General features: G+C 45.7%; 1 protein-coding gene across 15 annotated transcripts in view; it reads right to left on the bottom strand.

Moving 5' to 3' along the window:
- The window catches only part of osbpl9 (oxysterol binding protein-like 9), a 36,938-nt gene extending 12,140 nt beyond the window's left edge, over nucleotides 1-24,798 (bottom strand). For 13 of the 15 annotated variants that reach the window (XM_064333295.1, XM_064333296.1, XM_064333294.1 and 10 more), the window contains exons 1-10: nucleotides 24,640-24,798; nucleotides 22,658-22,708; nucleotides 18,546-18,624; nucleotides 13,089-13,165; nucleotides 4,859-4,954; nucleotides 3,092-3,139; nucleotides 2,590-2,619; nucleotides 2,451-2,501; nucleotides 1,911-1,949; nucleotides 118-211 (exon numbers count right to left, since the gene is read on the bottom strand). In XM_064333295.1, coding sequence (XP_064189365.1) covers nucleotides 118-211; nucleotides 1,911-1,949; nucleotides 2,451-2,501; nucleotides 2,590-2,619; nucleotides 3,092-3,139; nucleotides 4,859-4,954; nucleotides 13,089-13,165; nucleotides 18,546-18,624; nucleotides 22,658-22,708; nucleotides 24,640-24,750 — 676 coding nt within the window. In that variant the 5' untranslated portion in view covers nucleotides 24,751-24,798. Of the gene's footprint in view, nucleotides 1-117; nucleotides 212-1,910; nucleotides 1,950-2,450; nucleotides 2,502-2,589; nucleotides 2,620-3,091; nucleotides 3,140-4,858; nucleotides 4,955-11,769; nucleotides 11,967-13,088; nucleotides 13,166-18,545; nucleotides 18,625-22,657; nucleotides 22,709-24,639 lie in introns of those variants that run through there. The other 2 variants (XM_064333299.1, XM_064333309.1) reach the window with 2 other exon arrangements.
- Nucleotides 24,799-25,058: the final 260 nt, after the last annotated feature.

Below are 25,058 nucleotides of genomic sequence, written 5' to 3'. Positions count from 1 at the left end.
GAGAGTCCCATCATCTCAAGCCAGCACTGGGACAGACGGCGTATAGGTCACGAACGGGTAGCGGAGGCAAGAGGGGGGGAGTGAAGGTTCTGTTAGCAGCCTGACTGGAGCTCATACCTGTGGGGAGGGTGGACTGGGTGGGCATGGTGCTGACTACAGTGGACTCCAGGGGGTTGGGCTGAAAAATCCCATCCACCGGATTGATAGTGCTCTGCAGAGGGGACAAAAAGAGCGTGCTGAAAATAGAGAGGGGACAAGGGGGGAGGCAGGCGCACGGCCTGATGGGAGTTCTGCCTCCACGCTGCACCCCTACAAGAGTGAATGTGAACATGGCTCCTGAACTAAAGTGGAGTAAGCGCTACTGTACGAACAAAAGAACAAAATGAAATATAAAACTGCTGCCAGCACAACAGAAGAACTGAGCAGAGCCCAGTGTTTCCCACAGGGAAGTACCTGCTTCCTCATTACTCAAGCTAACAATACTACAATTACCTCTAAGTGACACAAAAACAGATGGAACAAAAAGCACCACCGCTGCTCAGCTCAACGGAACACACGGCCATGCCCTCTCGTCAAATACTTGTAATGGTAGTTCTGCTTTTCTGTTCTCTGTAGTGTTCTCAGTAAATCCATCAGAAGGACTGCACAGTGTAACTCAGCCTCCATGAGGGACGGCAAAGAGAAGAGCACCTGACCAGACTCTCACATTCCAATTACACGGCACACCAAAAAGCAGGAGTGACAGCGTGGTGAGAGGAGGCCAGAGACCGAGCAGCCACAAGCTCAGAGAACGCGCAGGGCCGGATAATCCCACAGCCCTTTGAGGCAGACTGAGGTACACCTCCCACCACAGTCAGTGCCCAAGGAAAAACATACAGAGAGAGAGAGAAAGGCATGCAGCAAGGGAGAGAAATTCTCCGATGAGAAGTTTAGTGAGAAATGGAAAGGCTTGCTTTTGTTTTGTTATACTGTATTTCCCACAGCTGCTGGAAAATGGGCAGTGTGGGACAGTTCTAAGGACTTTTGAGGCTTGGTTGAGTTGGAAGAGGAGGTGTGGTCTCTCTCAGGCACGATGGATGGATGTACTGTGCACTAAGGAGAGGGATTCAACTACAGCTGGAGAGCCATGGGTCTGAAGATATCAGTCATGCATGGAATACATATAAATATGAATCTAAACATTTTAGTTGGCTTAGTTGGCCAAGCAGGTAAAATATTCAGCGATTATTTAAAGGGACCCTTCTGCACTGTCCTGACTTCTTTATAATTTGCATTATCTGACTAAATGTCTGTATGTCTTCCGTATTCGGCCATTAAGGGTGAGTTTCTGCAGATTAAGTGTTCTGGAGTTCCTCAGAGCCACATTAAGAGACTGCTGAGACAGAATGAGTTTCCAGTCTAATTACTGGACCAGATGGTAACGGGCCCATTAGTCACCGCAAGCTCAACACCCGTCGATATTAACACCGACCAAATCCGTGTTCAGGAATTTGATGGTGGTGGGGGGGGGTAGAGCACTGCTGGAGACATTTTAACCGTCTAAAAAGGTGGTGCCCTTAAGAGCAATACTTTCAGCTGCACTTCACAGCCTCACTTCTCCCCATTAGTAGAATTTTAACCCCTTACACCTGATATTTACACCTGGGTGACAGGTGGGGCAAAACCAAGCACCTGCAGTATCTTGTTGCTAAGTGCAACAGAGATTAAAGAACAGACTCCTCCACCAACTGAAGAAAAGGAAAGAGGTGCGAAAAGAAGAAAAAAAATGTAATTATACAATGGCAATCACAAGACAAGGATAGATTTTTGCAAAACGACTGATTTTTTTTCAAGGAAAAATTAGTTGGAAAAGAGGATGGAGGTTTTTACTGATTTTGTGATTTTTATGTTCAGAGAACGCTAAGACTTACTATCAGTCCGTTTGCGTGTTGCTGTTCGTTACTTTGATCCTTCAAATTTTGAAAAGAAAACATTTGTGTGAAAAGATGCATCTGTTAATGAAAGGTAGTGACATAACTTGGGGGAAAACAAGATGTTCAGTCTTACTATCTGCTTCATAAATTAACCGTTAAATTTTACAATTGTTGATAACATTTCCACCGGTCTAACAGTCTCAAACCGTTTCTGGTTTTTAAAATACATTTTTGACAGGAGGTGTGAAACGGCGGTTTGGGCTAATGCTGATGAACTTTGACACAGGAAGTATATTTTAGGCTCCTGGATTCTTGAGTGCATGTGTGAGACCCACTCCTCAACAGCTAAGAAGGGACCCTGGAGGCATGTGACAAACTGACTCCAGGAAACAACTTGGACAATTATTGGACACAGGCAGGAAAGGGTGCTGAGGCTAAGAACCATTTGTTCAGAAACAAAGTACTATTCTGTGTTTTAACGAGCAAGGTGCGAGAAAACACCAACATGCAAGCAAATGAATGAAATAAGGTCTTTACCTTGGCAATCTGCAGCAGTACAATACAGTGCTTGATTGATTCTACCATACTCTGGGGGGGGAAAGAAAACATCTCAGTGAACACAAAATCCTTCACACAAAGTCTTACATGAAGCAAATGTACTGTACATCAAACTCACACAGGTTGTTTCCTTCAGATTCTCAATTTTCTGCAATAGAAAAAAAATTAAAGAACACATAAGAACTAGGACATTCAGAGGTTAAACTCAAATGACTTCATTTGTTTGTTCACACGGAGCGTGTTCTATCTGGAGCAGGTGCATGTCGATCTGACTAAAAACACCTATTCTACAGGCTCTTGAACTGAAACACCCTCGATCAACCACTTCAGCCCCACTGTTCATTAAACCTTGGCTATGGAACAATGAACCTCTCACAGCTTTGTTCTCTGAAACACTAGAGACCACACAAACATGCCCCACCAATCAGAGAACACTCACAACAATCCCACAATGCCCACCTCCCTCATCACCTGCTGTACTGCTGCAGCTCACACTGCACTACAGTAAAGAGCAACGTCAACCTCCGTTACTATTTTACAGCTGTAATACTACCAATTAACCTTTATTTTCAGTGATAAAAACGTCTCCTGTATCTCATGGGGAGGGGAGGACCACTTACTCTGCGCGACTCATCTTCCTTGCAGTCCTTAAGTTTCTCATCAAAAAGCTGTAAGATTGACAGAGGAAGAAAGGAAAAGGAAGGGAGAGTTGGAGAGAGAGAGAGATACAGAGAAATGTTCAGAGCAGGAGATGTTATGACATCAGAGCCAGAGCTAAATATACAGGCTGGGTCTTCCGATTCGGGAATGACTGAGACATGATCTGGTAATGGACATTTTGGTTCAGGCCCAGGATGGAATCATTGCTGTGAACATTGATCTGTGAGCAAAAAGTTGGGTCTAATAGCCATTTCACATTTGCAATCTGAGATATAAACAGCCTACTACAACAAAAGGTACAGGCGTAAGTGTGAAACTTAGCGGATGATACAATTATAGATCATCGGCTACAATTGTTCAAAGACATTTACGACAGGTTGCCAGGTAGTGGACTCTCAAAATACATGATGGTACCTTCAATGGTAAAAGAATATCACTAGTAAACTCCTCAAAAAAAGTTTGGAAATTTGTGTTTGGTCGATCATATCTCTGTTGTTACTGTATTATTAGCATTGTATCTTATATCATTGGAAAGCCTGTTCATTTCCCTTTACAATGATGTACCATTTGTAAGGATCAGGAACAAACAAGACATGTTGGTAATTTTACACTTTATTCATTGAACAAACAGTCAGGAGCCTCAGTAGCGGGTGGAAGAACCATACGCAGCCACAACAGCCGGGCACCTCCTCCTCATGCTGGTCACCAGCCTGGTCATGCATTGCTGTCACGCGCAGGTCAGCCAACGTGGTTGAATGGAATGGCCTGCCAACAGCCCAGACCTCAGCCCAACTGAACACTTGTGGGATCAGCTCGGGCGTGCTGTACGTGCTAGAGTGACCAACGCAACCACGTTGGCTGACCTGCGACGAATCCTGGTTGAGGAATAAAATTCCATCCCACAGCAACGTGTGACCAGGCTGGTGACCAGCATGAGGAGGAGGTGCCAGGCTGTTGTGGCTGTGTATGGTTCTTCCACCCACTACTGAGGCTCCTGACTGTTTGTTCAATGAATAAAGCGTAAAATTACCAACATGTCTTGTTTGTTCCTTGTTACTGATAGAGAGTTCAATCATCCAATCCCCCAAACAACTCAAAACAACGGAGTCAATACCAACAGGAGAATACACTGTTTGACATTGGCAGGGAAATTTGCCACATTTCACTTGGGACCCCACCCACATAATCAGCTGTGCTGCTCATCCCACAAATGCATGATCCTTACAAATGGGACATCGTTGTAAAGGGAAATGAACAGGCTTTCCAATGATATAAGTTACAATGCTAATAATACAGTAACAACAGAGATATGATCGACCAAACACAAATTTCCAAACTTTTTTTGAGGAGTTTAAATGTCCCAGTTTGATTAAGAAATTTGTTCTTCTTTGCAGGTAATGTTTAAAACAGGGAACACACATCCACATGCTTATTTGGGTGTTTCCGTCTCTGTCACTGGATGTTGGTGGATATACAGTATCCTCAAGAGTAAGGAAAGTATCTCTTCAGACCCTCATATTTGGGTACAGTGTGAAAGTTATCGCTAATGCTAGCGGCCGCTCAGCTAGATTGATGCGTATTCCTGAACCTGAAGCCGATACAAATCTGAAAAGGAGCTCCTGTAAACTAAGCCAAGGCCTCGTTTATCGAGATGTAACACAGATGTCTTTCACAGGGATGATAAGTGGAACTAACAACAAAGCTGCAAACAGTACCTAAGCACTTACTTTTAATTGGTCAATCAGAATCTGCAAGTAGGCGTCAGCCTCAGCAAGTTTCTTGTCGAAATCTTGAACGCTGGGAACAAGCCCCGTTTCTGCCTCCTGAAACACAGAGAGAAAGAGTTCCATTTATTCATTTGTTTACTTTCCATTTCTCATTGGAATACCAAGCAGGCGTATAATCAGAGTCATCACGGAGAGCTGGAATAAGGGATATCCTACAGACCAGGACCCTTCCGCTCTGGCCAGTTGTGTGCTGTCCCACAGAAGAAAACCCCCCACTGAGAGGGGAATGACATGGCCTGGGTGCTGGACATGGCCTACCCACTGTACTCAGCACAAGTCCAGCAGGGTAGACCACTGCAGAGCCCACTCAGAAACTCATTTCCACAAATCCAGTCAAATGTCTTAGCTATTCACCACACTGCTGCATTATCACCCAGCACCTGAAAACTCTGAAATTAAATTAAATTCCCCTGGTACACAGTACCCAAGCAACATAGCTCCATTTTGTACAAACTGTGCGTCATCAAATCAGTATTAGTCTCGCCAAAATCCCAGTGCCGAGTCGTGACTTATAGCACAGTTTAACTCTGTAAATAGAAACTAGCATCCTCAATTTCAGGTGTGCCAGGCCTGCAATTTACCATCAGCAAGCGACCAGAACGACAATTTCATCAAAATAAAACAACTATTTGTGCAAGAGGTGAGCGCAAAGAGCGTAACAGGAACTCGAATTTCTTCAGAATCATTTACCCTGTTTTGCAATCAATTTGGAAAGGGAGTGTCAGTGTGGTCAACGCGACCGCCAACAGTGTGCGAGATGTGTCCAGCGCCACCGTGTTTGTGACATGTTAACTGAACAGCTGACCCAGCCCTGCTCATAATCAGTGCCCAAGGCTTTGCCTGGTCACCCATCTGAAAGCGGCCATGTCCTTGACCCAGTTTAACGAAGAACAGAATGGGGCAAATCTGTTAGCAGGGAAAGGCTGAAACTCACAGTACAGGCGCTAAAACACGTGCACACGCAGCGGTGCTGCCAAAAGGGTCGCAGGGAGGGGGCTGCGCTGAGGAGTGTCATCGTTTTGGACACAGTCGATTCATTACATTACAATACAGGCATTTAGCAGACGCACTTATCCAAAGCAACTTACACAACTTTTACATAGCATTTACACTGCATCCATTTATACAGCTGGATATATACTGAAGCAATGCAGGTTAGGTACCTTGCTCAAGGGTACAACGGCAGTGGCCTACCCAGGAATTGAACCTGTGACCTTTTAGGTTACAAGACCAGTTCCATACCCATTATGCCACACTGCGTACACAGATTCAACCCAACAGGAAGTGCAGTAGGTTAAATTAATTTACTCAAACTGCCACATTTACCACAACGCAGAAACACTCATACACATGTACGCATACAAACAAATGTGGTCCAATATTCTACATACATTCTAGATACATTTTCAAACCACCACGACTTTGCATGGACTTGCTCTCGGACACAATCTACCTAAAGTAACTTAAACCAAAATCCTTCTCAAAAGCACTAAAGTTACCTCAAACATCCACAAACTATTTCCACACAACAACAAGGAAACAATGTATCACTATTCAGAACACACACAGAGTCCAAAATGGATGTGAACAGCAGATGAAACATTCACCCCCCTCTCGGTAACTCCCTGCGGTCCCTGGCTGTTGCGAAGCTTGAGAAGAGGGCCCTGCCGACGCTGGAGCGTGCCTCATGGGAAGGTGAAGAAAAGCCATCAGAAACAGCCATGGGCTCTGAAGCGAGCAGCGCTCTGAAGTTGAAACAGGAAGTAATGACCGCAGAGACCAAAGTCTGGGTTTCCTCCCACCCCCGAAGAATGCGAGCGCTGGGATCAAAGGTGCAGAGTTGCATGGAAACCTGCATCTGCCAGGTAAACAGGCGGGCCAAGCGCACGACCAGCTGACAAATACCCATCCGCGCATCCAACCGAACTAAGAGTCAATGAGCAAAATAAGACAGCTTTAACCGAGCCAGAATTGACCTTGCCTTGGCTGGCCAGTCAGATGAGTAACACTGAAAACAAACCAAGGTAATCATCTTTAATTACTTTGTAATCAAGTACAGAAAACACACTGGTGTAGCTCTTTAATTTCACAAGCAGTTAGGTGCATCTATTGAAATGAATGAGTGAGAAGAGTTCAAATCAAGGTCCTCTAATGTACTTTTCTGAAAGGAACAAACAAACCTAATCAGCATCGCTGCACCATTAAAACCACATTATGAGGAACAAAAGTAAATACAGCCAAAGAAAGTGCCTTCACTTTACCGGTGTACTCAAAAGGTCTGGTACAAAAAGATTGATATGCCACAGCTAGCCAGGCACTGTAGACAACAGCCACCATCACAGCAGTAGTTAGCAGCAGTTCTTGCTGTTGTAGTCAAGTTTTGTTTTAACGGTAGCTACTTCCTCTCAAGGCACATGGCCATGTTTATGTAGGAGTTCGCCAGCAAACGTACATGTTGACAGCAGCCATTTCAATTTATTCCAGGCAGCGAGCAAAAGGAAGCAGGAACTCCTGATTGAATTGCTTTGCTTCTTCCCGGGCACTACAAATCAAATCAATGCGTCGGGATCTGAGATCATGATGAAGGAGGCTGTCGTTTTAAACGGTGTTAAGCCTGAACACTGTGTACGTGCGTATCCGAGGCGTCTCTCTCTGGGCGTTCCCCTCACTCGGGTGCGGGTCTGTTCTGAGCTACGCCGCGGCGGGACGCCCCGATGGGTGGCTTAGCGTGAGGAGGATGTGCAGGGGCAGGCAGGGGAAAGCGGAGACGGCGCTGAATAAATTCAGCGCATCCGCCGCGCGGCGTAGCACCTGCTAACATGACACAGCACAAGCACACAGCCTTTAGCTGCTCTCCTTCCTGTACACAGTGTTCTGGTGGAGCTACTGCGGTTACGACTGGATGCTAAAAAAGGACATGAAATTTAGGCACAATAACCACACCACAAAATAAGGTTAAAAACTTAGGATCTATGATCACACTACAAAACAAGGTTTAAAAGATGACTTCCTCTCATTTTTTTTTTCTTTTAGTATTTAGTAGGCTATATTTTTAATATTGGTATTTAGTATTTTAGAGGCCAATACAATCAATCAATCCTGCAGCCAATGAGTCTGTGTGCCACTTATTTGTGACTGTTGTTTCTGTGAAGCACTGGAAGAGAGACAGCCGGAAAAAATTCAGAAAATTAAAATGTGGCAATAGGTTTATCAGGTAGTTGCGAACAACAAGCTGGCTTGAGTTCTCTTGACCAGAAGCACAATACTTTCCGGGCCATATTTACCAAGCATGCCGCAAATTACCGTCAGTGCCGCAAAATTCTGCACCGCCGCATGCGTTCAGTTTAGCAGAGTATCTACGGAGACTGGTTATGTAAATGAGCACAGCCGCAGCCGGTTCAGTTAAATGCGCTGTCGCATTAAAGATGCGTCTTGCGCATTGCAGGAAAGCATCATTTTTGTTCCGCTCCATCTCTAGTGAAGTTGGGTTTCGGACAGGTGTCAGAATCCATGGATGGAGGGAATAGGCACTGTCACCTTGTGACACGTCTCAGCAGTAAAACAAATATTAAAACTATTTGGTTTTTAACTTTCAACTTTAAAAAAAAAAAAGTTTTTTTTTTATGTAATTCTGTAGTGAAAAGCCAACTATCTCCAGAGTCTCAGTCTCAGCTTCTCTAACAGGCAACTGTTCCTAAAGATGAAGGAGTCATGTCTTGTAAAAAGATTCTCATTTCACAAATGTATATGTAATGCTTGACAAATGATAAAACAGTCAACTAAATGTACAATTTCAGGTTTGTACATGTGCAATTCAGCCTCCCAAAGGAACGGAGCAGTGCAGGAAATACTTCAAAACAAACTCTGAGCGGCCTGAAATGTGTTCCGGAAGTCATTTTCAGGTATAAGGCATCATTTAAAAAAACTTTATCTGTTGTTGAGAAGTTAGTACGGTTTTACAGAGTGTGTTCTAGCGGGAAATGGACGCTAGGTGACCAAAAAATCTGACGTCCCCGTCTGCATAAAAGTAACAGCTGTTACAGTCACGCCGCTTCTCAGTTGCTATGGCAAACCATGTGAGTCATCCAAAGAGAAAACAAGAGGGCTGGTACCCAGGGAGGTCAAAGAGAGGGCTTCAGATTTGGAAATTAGATGGTGGGACACTAGATGGTGTTTAAAACCATCTACTCTACATGTAGTGTCATTTTATGGAAACCATAGGCATTTATAATAGTGTTTAATGCTTATTTAAGACATTCATTTTACTCGTCAACATGTTTGACTTTTTAAGTTAGTTCAGTGCTTAATGTCAAATGTGTCCAGCTAATTTGCTTGCTGTGTTGACAACTGACAATCTTCTGATTCCCAATGTGATGAATGGAAAAGAAACAGCTACCTGGTCACAGGCATTTATAGTGAGCACAGACTAAATTTGTCTGTACGGTCGACTATTTGCTTTGTAAAAGCTTACCCGGGTGTTAACAAACAAAAGCAGCTCTCCTCATCTATTTGGACGTTACCACAACTCATGTCACGGTAAGTTGCTTGTGTGCCAATGTTTACGCACGGGGTTTTCTCATGAATACAGCCCAATGCTTCGTAATCAGAGGACATGGCTAGTCTCATGTTACCACTGGAAATGTGTTTACTTGATTAACATTAGTATGTGCAGAAACAAGCACGTAACCTGTCCAGACCCACGGCGCAACTCACTTCCGCAGACACATTTTAGCTGCCACCACCTGCGCATGTGCCCCACAAAACGTCCCTCAAAGGTCGTCCGTGAGTGAGTGAGTGAGTGACCACAATTTGCCATGCATAGCCCACGGCGGCAGGAAAAACATTGTAGGGCATTTTCGTTTACGGCTACAATTGCGCACATCTAATACAGTCCATACCAATCTTGGGTTTAATTGTATCCAACTTGATGAAGTTATAAATGTAATAGAAACGGCTAATGACTCAACCAATGAGCAAAATTCGAAAACGGTCTCTCTCCCCTACTAACACACACGGATGACGTTTCCTCTCATGAATGGCCATGTTGAACTTGTGCTGGAAAGAGTACAACACCTGCTTTTTGCAGACGTTAAAAACAGAAGCAATTACCTTTGCCCCAATGGCCACCAGCCATGATAAATTACCTGTAGCAGGTCATATGCATAAATTTCCATTCTCTCCTGCCATATTTTTGCAAATAGGTATTCATTTACCCACACACGCAAATGTTGGGGATGACGCATTTCTTTTGTTTCACCAGCACAATCCCCTGGTACAGAACTTAGCAAATATGGAAAAATGCTCATTGTCTCGTTAGCGTCTATTTTAGACCCACAAATCGTTAGTAAACATGGCCCTCAGACTGCTTTTAGTGCAATTTAACTGGCTTCTGTTCTCAGAATGCCATTTACAGTGTTGATAATTCCTATAGTAACAAGCACAGTCAGAAATGTACCTTGTACATAAAGTGTGTGTGTGTGTGTTCCAAATACATGAAGTAACACAATCAGAGGCGAGTACTATCTCTGTCTTCTAACTGGAATGAAACTGAATAAATTTCAGTCTCTAATCAACTGTGAGGCACGTGATTTACTCCTGGTGTCAATAATGACCTTTAAATAACCGAGACTTCTGACATACCTCAGAACAGTGAAGCCACAGCAGAACAACGAAGCCACAGCAGCTACAGAGGACAGCAGAGCAACACTTTGTGGAGCGTCATGTTGCTTACATAGTGTGTGGGTTTTTAAGCTGTTAAATGACCTGAGGACTAATTTGTTCTGAGCTCGCGAGGAGCAAGGGGGCGAGACGGTGGTCAGCTACAGAACGCTGATGCACACTAATCACGTTAGCATAAGTCAGCACGAGGATGAGTCGCCGCCGTACGTGCGAAGCGTACAGCGGGGTTAGCGTCTGAGCACCTGCACCAATGGCCATTCGTTGCGAGTCAACAGGAAACGGCGTCTCGAGTTTCTTCTTGCTCTACATGCCCCACAGGCACAGGACTCAAAGCAGCAAAATGGAGGTGGTGGATTTACATTCAAATGTAACACAACACTCGTTATAGCCAAGCAGTAAAACAGCAAACAGTGACCTGGCCGCTAAGAGGTGTGTCATAATGATCTCAAGCCACCCCTGAGATCAATATACAGATTCTTTAAAAAGAGAAAGACACAGGACTTTTGCTGGGTATGTATAAAACAGAAGACTTCTCTGAAATAGCAGCTTCTCAGGAGCTATGGAAGAACATGACTATTGCTTTCCATTAAAAAAGACTGAGGTTGCGAAATGGACGTGGAAATTAGGAAACATTCCAGACATTCTGAGTCAAAATGCCCATATTAAAAAAAAAGAAAAGACAAAGACGACGGTGGGAAAAAAAGAGACATAAAACAGAACCTCTGTCTCCATCTCAAAGTCTCAGAGGGGTCCAGAGGAATGCCCTAAATAAACCCTAAACCGCGAAAATGGCCGAGACAAAGAGCCTGCTGGTTAGAAACACGTCTCTCCTCTCCTCTGACCGGTTGTGTCAACATAAGCACATTTTCCTGTCGACAGGCTCTTTCTGCCTCAGCAGACCAGTTTGCAAGCCCAGAGGACACGCAGGCAGCGGCTGCCGCTTCAGCAAATGTCACAATCTGCTGCTACAAAAGAGCCACTTCTCTCTGCGTTAGCAGCCGCGCGGCTAGCTGCTAACCCACCCCCCTCCCCACAGAGCCCCACGGCAGTGGGAATAAACACTAAAAGCTTACATCTCAGCCCCCACCCCCCTCTCCCCAGGCATTACAGTCAGCGTGACCCATTTAAACTGCATTATCACCCAGTAATGGCTTCAGCAATGTGGTACTTACAGAGCGCAAACCTCTGAGGGACATGCCTCGGCAGGGAGAGCAGGCCAAATCTGACCCCTGCCTCTCTCGTCCTCTCCCCGCCCCCCCCCACACGCAGACCAGCGAGGTCCGCTCGACAAACGGGGCTTCAAGCGACGCGGATCTGCTAGGCCACACGGAATAGTCCGCATCAGCTGAGCAAAGTAAATCCAAGGTCCACTTACGAGAGGAAACAGAGACTTCCTTAAAAAAAAAAAATAAAAAAAAAAGCAGCACAAGCTTCAGAGCGTGACACCCACCAACAGCTGCTCTGATTGGATAGACCGGCTGGGCAGATAGCTGACTGTTGCAGTAAGCTGTGCTGAGATTCGTCGTGGGTCACATGTCCCTTTGACTACATGCTTACTCAGTGTTTGCAAGTGGATACATGCAGGCAGACAGTTATTTACATGGAGGGCGGGGGAGAGGGAGGAGGGAAAATAAGGGTGTAGAGGGAGGGGGACCACAGCACAGAGGGAAACAGAAGGGAAAAAAGATAAGAGAGGAAGAATTAAAAACGAAAGTGGAAGATAGCAAAGAGTCTAAAAAAAAAAATTTTTTTTAAAAACTAAAAAAAAAAGAAGTCTTATTCAGTAGGAGAAAAAAAATCACTCACTCACTCTCTGTCTGTCTCACTCTCTTACAGTCTCACTCTCCACCTTGCTCACTTTGCACCTCTCTCACTCTCCGCCTCTCTCTCTCTCACTCTCCACCTCGTTCACTTTGCGCCTCTCTCACTCTCAGTCCCTCTCACACTCACATATTAGTGCCTGCAGGTCTCGCGTGACCCTTAACCCCTTCACTCATGAAGGCTGGAATGCTCAGTGCCACTGGACAGGGTTTACCGGCATTTTAAACAGCGTGTATGGACTTGGGGAAAAAGGAGAAAAAAAAAAGAGTCTTTACTCAGCTTCTCCTTTCTGACTCAATATAAACAAGTTTTTTATTTATTTATTATTACTGTACAACTGAGACTAAACTCCAATGAGACCAGCAAGACTTCGACTTTCTAATTTCCCCTTACAACTCTTAGCCAGTAACATTTCAAGCACAACCGTCCCACCCTGTCAAGGCTGTTTCTGTGCGGCTCACTTTCAGATGTGCACCTGCCAGAATATGCACACATTCTCACCCCTGAGCAAACACACGCGTGTGTGTGCAGACTAACCAAACTGCCGTCCATCTCTCAAGATAATGGGCTCGAGCAGGCCGAGGAAGTCGAGCGAAAGCACGCGCAGGCCCCCAGTGAAAACAGCCGCCACGGAGACTCACAGAACACAATGAGAACACAGAGCCCTTACCCGCAGCTGAAGGGTGTGCCTGAGAATGGTCCCCTCTAAGGCATGGATCCACTTCTCCCTCTCGTCTGCATCACGGGCTGGGGGGGGGGGGGGGAGGCACACAAAGCACACCAGTGAGCAGGGCGCAGGCTGCTAGCTCATCACAGGGGTGACTATCAGGAGAGCTCACAGCGTTTGGGAAACCTGCTCAGCGCTTCTTGCTCAACAGCGTTATCGCACCGCTGCTGCAATGTCCTCTTTTCTGCACGGAACGGTTGAGCAAGCAGGAGAGGGGAGGTGCGGAAGGGTCCTCCTGAGCAAAACCTGAAGGATCAACAGCATCCCCAGGGGCCAGGCCGGGCCAGTGCAAACAAAGTCCACAAACACAGCATGTAAAGCATTTCACAATTTAAGAAGCAAACAGAAATGAAAATGAAAGGAATGGAAGGGAGTCACTGACACAATGTACTGACAAATGAATACACAAGCAGACATATTTATAGCTATAGGCGATTCTTATCAGAAAAGAATGACTTCGGTAAAGTTGGTTAGTCGTAAGTCATCTGACAAAGAAACATGGGTTTGATTTGAATAACACAGGACGTGCCTGTACAGCATGAGATTTACGAATACTTCACCTTGCAGAATGTGTGTGTGTCTGAGAGAGAGAGTGTATGTGTGTATGAGTGAGAGAGAGAGAGAAACAGAAAGAGAAAAAGAAAGAGAAAGAGAAAGAGAGAGAGAAAGATGCATGCATGTGTATTGTGTACATCCTTTTTTCGGGTGGGGGCGGGGGGGGGAGCTACAATGGAAAACGCAGCGGACTCCCTGATGACAGACAGGTCACAGCTCAGCACAAACACACAGCGCTTTTAAAGACATTAACTGGAAGCAGAGGCAGAGTCCGGGCCCGGGCGCACACGGCCGCTCCTCCCGGCTGTACAAAATCAATGGGGCTGCAGCTGCTAAATGTGCGCATTAGCGCTGAGAGGAGAGCGAGGGAGCGAGCGTCGATGGGCAGCTCTGCTCTTAAAGCCGCCTGTCTCCGGCCCCGCGTAGCCAAGCTGTTTATTACTGCGCCTCGGCGCTCCGGCTCGGTCACATACACGCTAGCGCTAGTCCGTTAGCGTACCGCTTTCGCAACGTCACATGACGCGTGCGGGATTTCGCTCAAGTCGTACGGCAGGATCGGTCTCCTCACGTAAAAGCGCAAACCGCAGAAACGCCAGCTGGTTTTCGCCGTTCGCGCGTTTGGACGCTTTCGCACGCGTCTGCGAGCCGCACGTGTGCGGTTACCCGAACGTGTGACTTTCAGTCTGCAAAACAAGCGCAGCCACTCCCCCCTGAGCTCACGGTGCTGTGGGCCGATGTCACATGGGAGGCGGTCTGGGTTGCCAGACCCTGTTAATTCAACATGGCTTCCTTACTTGAATTACCAATGCACTCACAGAGGTGTGCGTTTGAGAAAGAGACAGAATAATCCACCAATGAACAATAAGAAACGTGAAAGAGCGGTTATTCCTCCCATTGTCATAAAGATGAACAATCCTCTGCTGCTAAGATCAGGGAAACTCTAATTCCATAAAAAATGCCCTTGGCCCAGTCAAAGTGTTAGCGTGTCTGCTCTCCCACCCACTCTCCAATCTGTTTAGCAGATGACCTTATTCAGAGAGACACTTATTTATGTCCTGTGGAAATTCTGCTGTCCGTTAGATATTCTTACAGGAGTAATTCAGGTAAAGCTGACAGACTGTACAGCACATTTAAGATGAGAACTCATCAGCCTGTAAGTAAAAAAAATAACTGAGATGTTACACAGGGATTTCTAATATTCTCATCACCTAAAGTGTTAAAATAGGAACCCAGGCCCAGCTTAGAAATACCTGGAGGGCAGGATCACAGACTACGCAGAAGCTGTCGAACAGCATGGAAATAATTCCATGTGTAAAGACTCAAAGACCCTGTGTTAGCCTCTCTCTTCTTGCATATGAAGATTTCATTAAGCAACAAGATAAAGATGCACAACATTTAACTGTATAACTACTATCACCTCCATTACCCAAATTTATTAACAGGAAAATATCACTATTTTCTTCTGATGTAAAGCATGCCACTAAGAACGTGCACTGAAGGCCAGACAGGACATGTCTGTTCTCAGTGCATGCTCACTTCTAATTGGCAGTCCACTAAACAACCGCATGTCCCACTGGAGAAAATGCAAGCCGGTTAATTATGGAACAAACATGATCTCCAAGTGACCAATAATGCTGGTCTCAGGTTAAAAAATGTGCTTGTGAAATTGCAGAGGTATAAAGTAGCTTAATACAATACTATCTGTTTTGACCCTTTATATGAAACTATAAAGAAACAATTATTCAGATTGCACTGGGTGTTTAAAGCAGTGAAAGTCTGGGGGCTGCAGTCAATCCAAGTGAGAATCCCCACATACGTGCATGCAGCGAAGTAGGCCCCAAGAAGACAGAACAGGGGCTCTCACAGGGAGACAGAGACAGAGAGAGGGAAAATGCAATTGAGCAAAACAGCAGGAGACAGATTCATAAAACCCAATTACTGCTTAATGCCTCTCAGGAAGGTAGCGGCTGGTCAGGCATTTTGCAGAGCGCATCATATTACTGACGATCTCAAAGGAAGGGCGGGGAGCGGAGGGCGAGCATCACATCCCTCTTCCTCGGGGCGAGGGTGAGGACTTACCGCACTGGCAGGCGCACAGACTGAGCACCCCGCCGCAGCCCGTCTCTTTACTGTTATTATTCTGGTCCGTTTCCATCTTCAGCGCTCGCTTTCGTCCCCCGCAAACGGCTCACCGTCCATCTTTCCCCTCGCGTCCCATCGCCCGGTTTCCCAAATCACCCGTTCATAAATAACACGCGCCACGGCGTCGCGCTCCATCCCATTAGCCTGTTCGGCGTTTTTTTCTCTTCTCGCTAACCTCGAGCGACGGCGAGCTTAAAGCAAGCGTGCGCGCCGGTGTGCATCGTGGGAGCACGGAACGTTCTGCAGACTGTGCACAGAGCCCTGCCCTGGTACACGGTGTCCACAGGCCGAGCGCAGCGCAGACAGGCGCGGGGGTCTGGATTCTGCAGCTGCGTGCGTGTGTGTGTGTGTGTGTGCGTGTGTGAGGGGGGCAGCGGGTCTCCAGGGGCAGGTGAGGGCTAACGGCAGTGCAGAGGAAGCAGAGCGCTCCCCACCATTATCACTCTCAGTCCCCTGACACAGCACAACTGCTCCTTCCTCCCTCTCTCTCTCTCTCTCTCTCTCTCTATCACACACCATACCCAGGAAAAACTACCTTCCAAATCTCAGCTCACGGAAGGATTACGGTCTGGTATATACAGGTATTTACAGTATCATACATATCTTATAGGAATTAACATGCTGTGCTATGCATAGTCGGCACACCAAGCATACATCTCTGTTCATTTCTTTTAAAAATAGATCTGCAATACGCAAACACATTCAATAATGGACTACTGGGAACATTAGATGCTAAACCAGAGCATATCACGGGTGAGATTAAGCTTAAGTACCTTGGTTTCTTATCTGTAGTAAAACCACACCAGAAACCACAAGCAACGCTGGCACTGTTTAAACAGTAGCCACGAGCGTTACCCTTATTCTTCACAAAGTCCGCCCGGAAAACAAAAACCAGAAACAATGAGGAAATAATGAACACGCAGACCGTCACGCTGCTCTTCTACCTGACCCCTCTCCTCCCTGACCCCTCTCCTCCCTGACCCCCTCTCCTCCCGGACCCCCTCTCCTCCTTGACCCCCCCTGGCAGAGCCGTGCCCCCGTACGCTCCTCTGACGAGCCCAGGGTGCACGGCGGCTTTGTCTCTGTCTCTAGCGCAGTGAGGCTCGCCGCTGGCAGGGCTCTGGATCAGAGCAGGCTCTCGGGCCCTCTCTCTCTCTCTCTCTCTCTCTCTCTCTCTCTCCCCGCGCTGCCGGTAAAGGGGCCTGATGAATAATGGATGGCTCTCCAAATAGAAATACGGCGCTCCTCTGGCGCCCGCGGGCAGCCCTCGCCGACGGCCTCCTGAAACCCACCCCGCGCACACGCCGCCCCCGCCGCCGCCCCGCTCCGGCCAGCCGCGCCTCCGGCCAGCCGCGCCTCCGCGTGTCCGCGTCCCGCGGCGGTAAGCGCCAGCCGATTCGGGCTGAAAGGTGCGCGTCTCGCCGGACCGTTTCGTTTACGGGGCGTGCGAGGGAGCGCGTGCAGAAATCCTCACGCTTGCCGACCGCCGACCGCGGCTCCACCTTCACGCACCGCGAGGGAACTGGTGGGTGGACTGTTTCGATTCAGAGGATGCAACACGCTACGCCAACTTTAGTGCTTCTAATTTAAGTGTCTCCTACGAACAAACACCAGAGCGCACACAAACAAAATATATCACAGACATCAACAGTGACTGCAGGCTCGATAGGTGAAAACAGACACACACACACACGTGCATGCACACACAGAGCTCTCAAATGGAACAGCATTAATCAATGTTTTAAAAAAAAAAAAAAAAAAAAAAAAAAAATCGAAGCTTCACATTGAGCCCCTTGGCAGCTTTTGTGAAGAGCACAAGACATGAGAGATTCAGCGGCAGAAAGGCTACAGAGAGCCAGCATAGCATTAGTACGTGCACTACCTTACCCTTCCTACTGTAGAGCCACACCATACAGTGTCGGAACATAGCAATGGGTGAGGGCATGGAGGAGGAGCAGGAGGGCGACCGGCGAGCCGGGCGGCGGTGAGGAGGGAGATGGGCGCGTGAGGATGGAGTGGCCACGGAGCGGAGGAGGCTAGAGACCTGGACGGGAACGGCCCACGATGCATCACTTTCCTGGAGCTGGCAGCGCTGCCGGAGGAGGGGGGGCTAAGCGGAGGCAGGGAGGGGGGGGGGGTTGGGGGGGTGGGGGCTGGTCCCGCTGCGCCGAGGCGGCGGTGCTGGAGCGGCAGAGCGAGCGTTGGGCACAGAGCGGCCGAGGCTCCGCGTCGCTCCCAGCGTCCCTCGGGGTGCAGGAGCGCCAGCCGCGGCCGTCCGCGCTTTCAAAAAAAAAAAAAAAAAAAACGCAGCCCCTGTTCCCACTCGCTCCGTCCGTCAGCGACGCGGCGAGAAAAATCTTTCAAAACGAGGAGATCTTTCCTGGCTCATCAAAAAAAAAAAAAAAAAAGCTGAAAAAAAGGCGCTTCTGCCCAGAGACCAGCACGGCGAATGCCTCAGGTTTAACGCGTGGTGTGTGTGTGCGGCGTGAGTGTGTGCATGCGCTGGTGCACCAGCAGGATTATCCTCATTTTAAAGACAGAAAAAACGGTAAGAAAGAGAGCAAGAGAGAGCAGGCGCGCATGGGGGAGAGTGAGAGAGAGAGAGAGAGAGAGAGAAAGAACGAGAGAGCGCGAGAGAGAGAGAGAGAGAGAGAGAGAACGTGGTGAGGGAGGACGATGGAAAGAGGAGGGAGGCGTGCTCACCTTGAAAATGAAAGGTCTTCTGGTCCACCGTGATGGTGAAAGTGCTGTCGTCCTCGTCGTCAATACCTATCACAGCTCCCTGGAAACAAAAGCGGGAGAGAGGGGACCGTCAGACAGAGAGAGACGTCACTCGCTCTCTCTCAGTCCCTCTCTCCTCCCGCACACATGGAGGAGCCGGGGGAGAGGCAGGGAGGGAGGGAGGGAGAGAGGGAGGGAGGGAGGGAGGGAGGGGGAGACGACCATGGGGGACCAGCAGCAGAACAGGGAGGGAAAAAATACTGCAGAGCCAACTGCCTAGAGAGTCACCACACGGCAAACGAAAACGCACGTGCACAGTTAACCGCTTTCAGAAAGCCTGCCGTTGCACCGGCAAGTTTAGAGACTTTTAAAACGCCAGGAGAAATATGTAACGTTGCCCTCGATATATAGGCTAATGGTGTTCTCAAGGTGAAAATAAGGGGAAGCAGTAGAAAATGTCAGGACTACAGGCTGACTCATAACCCTGACTGATATTTATTAAGCACAGGCACAGTGAAACTGCAGACACACACACCTGTGTCCATCTGTCAGTCCCTGGCCACGACTACAACAACAAGTGTAGTGGAGTGCCGTTTCACACAGTAACTTGAGAGCGCATGTACCTGGGTGGCGTGCTCTTGTTTGTTCTCGTGTGTATGTGTGTACGCACGAGCAAGGGTGTATATCTTTGTGACGTGTACATCCAGCAAGGTTCTCATCGCACATCGAAAAAAAATCAAAGACTTTACGCTAAAGCACTAGCTGCACTGACCCTGTAATCCCTGCAAATACACCTGGAAACACCTGCCAGATAAATACATTTGAGTGGTAGGGATAAATAAATCTAAGTATGAATAGTCTAAACACAAGTAACAAAATGAACACAAACGCAACATGTATTAAGAGTCTGGGGACTCTTCAGAGGCAAAACAAAAAAAACAAAAAAAAAACGTTCAAATCAAGGCCCAATACAATTGCTCAGTATCAGTTCAATGCACCACATAAGACACACATAGTGCCGTTTGCAGCTGGCAGATACCTTTCACCACTGGTATTAGTCAACAGCATTCCTGCATGCAGTCACCCTCGGGACACACTCGCACACCGTGTTTACACAACAGAGCAGCAGAGAAAATGCACTCCACTCTCTCTGCAGTTCCACTACCGATCACCTGACCATCACAAAAAGCAAGATTATGAAACATTACAAATGCAACCGTATATGTACTTTTACCAAATAACTTTTATAATGTATAATGCATTTTTATGAGATCTAGTTGTTTGTCTTTGCAATTTAATATCTGATTTTATTTTAGCTGTACATGCTATGCTATGGAACAGTGGGGCTGAGAATGGCTTTCTGAAAATACTGCCATCTACTGGTCCGTGTTATATTAAGTGCTGTGCAAAGATATTGGAAGACACTAGTACCACATAGTGACAGGTTCTAATAATTCAGCAGAGCTTTGTTTTATCCAAGCCTAGAGAGGCTAACTGCGGGAGGGCAAAACGGAAGCCAAAATGGGGTGGAGCAAACTCTCAGAAGCTACACTGCTCATTTATCACATCGAAAAAACACTATTTATCAATTGGCCTCACGCTGGGGTTGCCACCCACTACATTTTTACTTATATGGTTCAGTTCTCACCAGTAAATAAGGCTTTGTTGCGCTGACTGCTCTGGAGGGGCTGTCCCGCTTTCTGGAGACGTTACGCTTACAACAGAAACTGATTTACATTTATACTCGGGTACTTAGTAAATTATCTGATACAGAGTGATTTACGCAGCTTATATTTTGCATACAATCAAAAGGACAGACATTTACTGAGGTCATTTCGGCCAAGTAAGCACCTTGCTCGAGGGAACAAGGAGCTGTGCCCCACCAGGGAAATGGAAATACAGCCTCAGAGTTACAAGTTGTGTTCCCGAAGCCCTGCCAATATTTTATACGTGCCTCTACTCGTAAGATTTCCTTGTTTATTTACGTATTTGACAGACAGTGGGTGTTACTGCAGCCAGGATATTGCACCAGAGTTGGATCAGTGGTTCATTTCATCTGTGGTCCCTGAGCACAACTGTACAACAGGAATGTTAAAAAGTAAAGACGGAAGAAAAAATGCATGCAATAAAATGGTGTTCAACGCATGACAACGCATGACATTGTTGGAATATCATATAAGACAAAAGGTCAGGGATAGACGGGGGTAAAAAGAACCTTCGCTGTGCATGATCACAGCTCAGTTTCCTTCAGCCATTTCTTAAGACTGTTTGCAACTCGGGTGACGGTATTGCATTGCAGTATGTCGTGAGTAAAACTCCTTCCTGAAACTGAAATAGCAGCCCATTGACCTTACATTTTAGCACATGGAGCCTCTGATACTGACCGAATGAGAAATAAGCAGGACCTTTTTGAGGAATGGCATGAGAAGGCCTGTTCAATAATCGGTTTTTCACTTTCAGGATATTCACAGTAAGTTAACTCACTACTCCAAAGGTGTTGATCATTAACTGCTTACTAGTGGGATGCATAGCAATACTCAGGCTCCATGGGAAGTGTGGAAAATGGAAGCTTGGAACTAATCAATTTCATCACGTTTGAGTCCATACAAGCAGGCTATATACACACTGCCTCCAAAGACCTGGGACCTGCATCACAAAGCAGAATTACACAGTTAGCTGGATAACTGCACTGAGTAAAACTCAAAACAGCTTTTTACTTCACCTCATGTTCCAGATTTGGGGGGGGTTCTGGGTGTTAGCGCAGTTATCCGGCTAACTCAGTAATCCTGTTTAGTGATACAGGACCCAGATCACAAAGAAACAATTAGATAAGTTGGGTCTTAAATCAAGCATTCTTAATTTAAGTTACTGGTACACAATTTCTACTGACAACTACGGATCAGGCAACATAGGGAAGGAGCTTCAATATATTATTGTTATTGTGATCATTATTCTTCTTATTGTTAAAGGGGATCTTCCACTTTCAGTAGGTTTTAAATATCGTCATTTTGGTATGATAGCATTGTTGACCAAAACTGTTTGTGTGTGAGGAAGGAGATTCTAGAACTGAAGTTTATAATGAACAGAAATGGTGGGCATAGGGGCATTAGCAGGTTAGTGGATTAAAGCAGAAAATACGCTTCCAGTACCTACAGAGCAGCCTGAATAGCCAATGTTTCAAGAGGCTGTACATATGAACAAAATTTGTCTAAACATTTAAAGGTTGTACCATATTAGGTAGAAAGGAATGGGCGTGAAAGAGGGAGATGGAGAGACAGATTCTGACAGCACTAACTAGCTAACTATAAACACATTCACTTGTCAATTTATTACCTAGATACATACTGAGCCAACAGCTGTGTCAGCAGAAGAACTGTTTGTGGAGGTCAGTGAATGTGTATGTAGCCCAAGTCTGTTGCTCCAACTTACTCCAATGGTTCCACATTGTTTCAGTTGGTCACTCATGTTTTAAACCTGTTGGCCTACATTCTTTAAATTCCATTGGTTAGGATGATGTTTTATTGTGGCAAACTGATAACAGATATTTAACTGTTGGAAAAAGGAAAATCTGAAAAACATGTCCACATTCTACAACAAACTTCCAAACAGTTATTAGCCGATATAATACTCTTATAAGAGATAAAGCAATCAAACACGCCCAGAAAGCATTCATCATGTTTTATGACTAGTTTCCATAAAAATGTCAATATAAAATGCAGTGCAAAAGGTCAAAAGTGTCACGCAATGAGGAAATATAAAATGCATTGAAAGGAAATGTATTTAAAGGATTAAGGACGTTTTCAGAAATCTGATTTTGAAAATTCTAAATTGGACAAATAGGCTGGAACTGCCGGTCCCAGGTTTTGCCGTGATGTAACACAATGTTCTTTACCGTGGTGGTCTACTCTACTTCTAGTAAGAACTGCATATGTTAACATGCTCTAATTCTCCCATTCCAACTTAGTGGTTAGGCATTCACAACTGAAACATTTTCACAGCAACTAAATAAGCAATGCATTAAATATACACTTGCAGTTTGCCTGCATATGAAATGCTCCAGGACAGGAGTCAGAAAGAAAGGTCCAGGAACTCACCCTGAGCCGAACACATCCTCTCCGTGAACCCCTCATCATCTTGTCTTTGGACTGAAAAATAAAGGGAGAGCATGTCACCACACAAAATCCCATTTGGTGAACCCCGTTCTTTAGTTTCAAACAAAACAAGGCAGATAGCACAAAAATGTTTCCAAAGGACAGGAAGAAACAAAACTAATATTCTTGGTTCAGATGGTGGGCAGCTGCTTCGAAAGACGCTGCAGCTGGATGCAAGCCTTTTAGAGGGTATGCATGCAGCACAATGTAGCAAAGAGGCAAGGTGTTGGACATTCCAATTTGGGGAATAAAGGGCTTTTATACTTAAAAAGCAGAACACAAGTTAAGATAACAATGCCTCATATATCTTACAGCCAACTAAAAGAAACACAATTTAGCTTGAATTATTATTACTTAATTTCAGTACCAGTCTACCTGCTGATGCACCTCAATTAAACTGCCAGTCTGATGAGACTGGATACACAGAGCACTGTGAGATGAGATATATAACGTTATATCTATTTATTGGCGATAGAAAAATTCAAAACGTGTAATGTTACTTGTAGCTTGCATCGGACTGGCTTCTCGTTTGTCCCTCCTTGCTGAAGTATGTAGGTCTAGTTAATGTCAAAAGTCTCTTCAGTTTCAAAAAGTGGTAGGTGCTCGTCAACGGAAGACTAATTTAGTCCGAGTTACTACCTTTATGGTGTGTACTACCTTTGTCAATTAATATATTTAAAAACATAACTAACTAACTAACTATAATACTTCAAAGTACACCAAAGAAGTTGGATTACAGGCTAAAGACTAATTGTCGTTTGGTTCAGGACATTATTTTTTTATACGGGGCAAGCCGTGTAAAGGTAGTTGACACCAACGTGTTTCGTGTAATCAACCGTTAGCTAGCTAGCTAGGTTAACGAGCAAGCTAATAGTCGTTAGGGATGTCGTTAGTAGTATCGATAACGTTAGAAAGAGGTTCCAATTCTCGAAATATTTGGTCCACCGCATTCGTAGTCTTGCAGACTGGATGTATGTCGAGCTTTATGACGTCCAATGTATACATTTTTGTAAGAAAATAACCGACAACAGTACAGTTTGAATTTAATGTCATATTCGGAAAGATAGATATTTGTATTTTAGCCAGATTATAGCTGATGTCACCCTTATCATTTCTATCCAAATGCAAAAAGTCAGATGACAGGGGCTTCTTGATCTTACACAGCCGCGCCTGTGTATGGTTTGAAACGCAGTGGTCTTAAGCGATTTAAAACATGAAAATAATGAAAGTTTAAGACAAACCGTTGGTAAATCTAAACTAAACAAAATCGTAAACCGCAACTATTTGAGTCTCCAACTAACGTTATAATACCTCAACTACCCTAGCGTTCTATGAGCAAAGACGGTTGTGTTTTGACGTTAGCTAACTTAGCTAAGGTTAGCTATCGTTAACAGGAATCAACACAGAAAACATTCGCAGACAGTTGTCAATATATTTAGTTGTCAATGTAGCAGTTAATGCACATTGTTAAAATGCTATCTTTTAGGCTATAGACAGAACAACTGTATTCATTGTCTCATAGCCTTTTTTAAAATGAGCACGTTTCAGGACACCACCCCTAAATGCAGCAAACGTTTAATAGTACATGGGAAACATTTTGCTAATGTTAGCCAGCCCGCTACACCGATCAAGCAGGAGGCAGCATTCCCGTTGAAGTAGAAACCCTACTACAATTCCTACATAGCTCAACCCACACTATATTTTCATTCGCTATCTGGACTTCAACTCTGTTCAGGATAGGCAAAGATCAGCGTCAATAAAAGTCCCCGCCCCGATTTGCCAGTTATGATTCCCAACTCCTGGCAACAGGCCTCTCCCCTTCACTCGGCTAAAACAAAACCCGCTAGCGTCGCCAGATAAGAAGAGCACACCCAGTCAGTCCTCTCTCGGATTTAAGACCATTCATGTTCCCACAAAGAGCATACCGTATAGTAAGACAACAATCCAGCGTTGTAGTCCAAAACGAACCAACGGTACTGCCAACCTTTCATGACGTTAGTCCATTTACTCAGCGGCCCTTCCATAATGGACGCCATCTTTACACTTGGCTAGAGTATGAAGAGGAGGAGCGTGACTGGGGAAAAGCATATGATGTTGCGTCACCGCGTTTAACTCGGGGGCGTGCTCTTCTACTGAATCGTGTGATATCTGTCATGTTACAAGTTAAATTAAAGATTACGCAAGGTAATTAACAGGAATATAACGCGTTGTTAAAAGGTTATTGTCCTGTTTAACTGAGTTTCCTGGCATGTTCGGTTTTTGCAGTGTGCGCACTGGGACGATCATGCATTGAGCAAGGGTTGGGCATTTGATAGTGCAGTGCTACACGTGTCGACACATTGTC

The sequence above is a fragment of the Anguilla rostrata genome, chromosome 4 (assembly GCF_018555375.3).
Source record: "Anguilla rostrata isolate EN2019 chromosome 4, ASM1855537v3, whole genome shotgun sequence".
Taxonomy (NCBI): Eukaryota; Metazoa; Chordata; class Actinopteri; order Anguilliformes; family Anguillidae; genus Anguilla; species Anguilla rostrata.
This window is presented reverse-complemented; position numbering and strand designations above follow the sequence as displayed.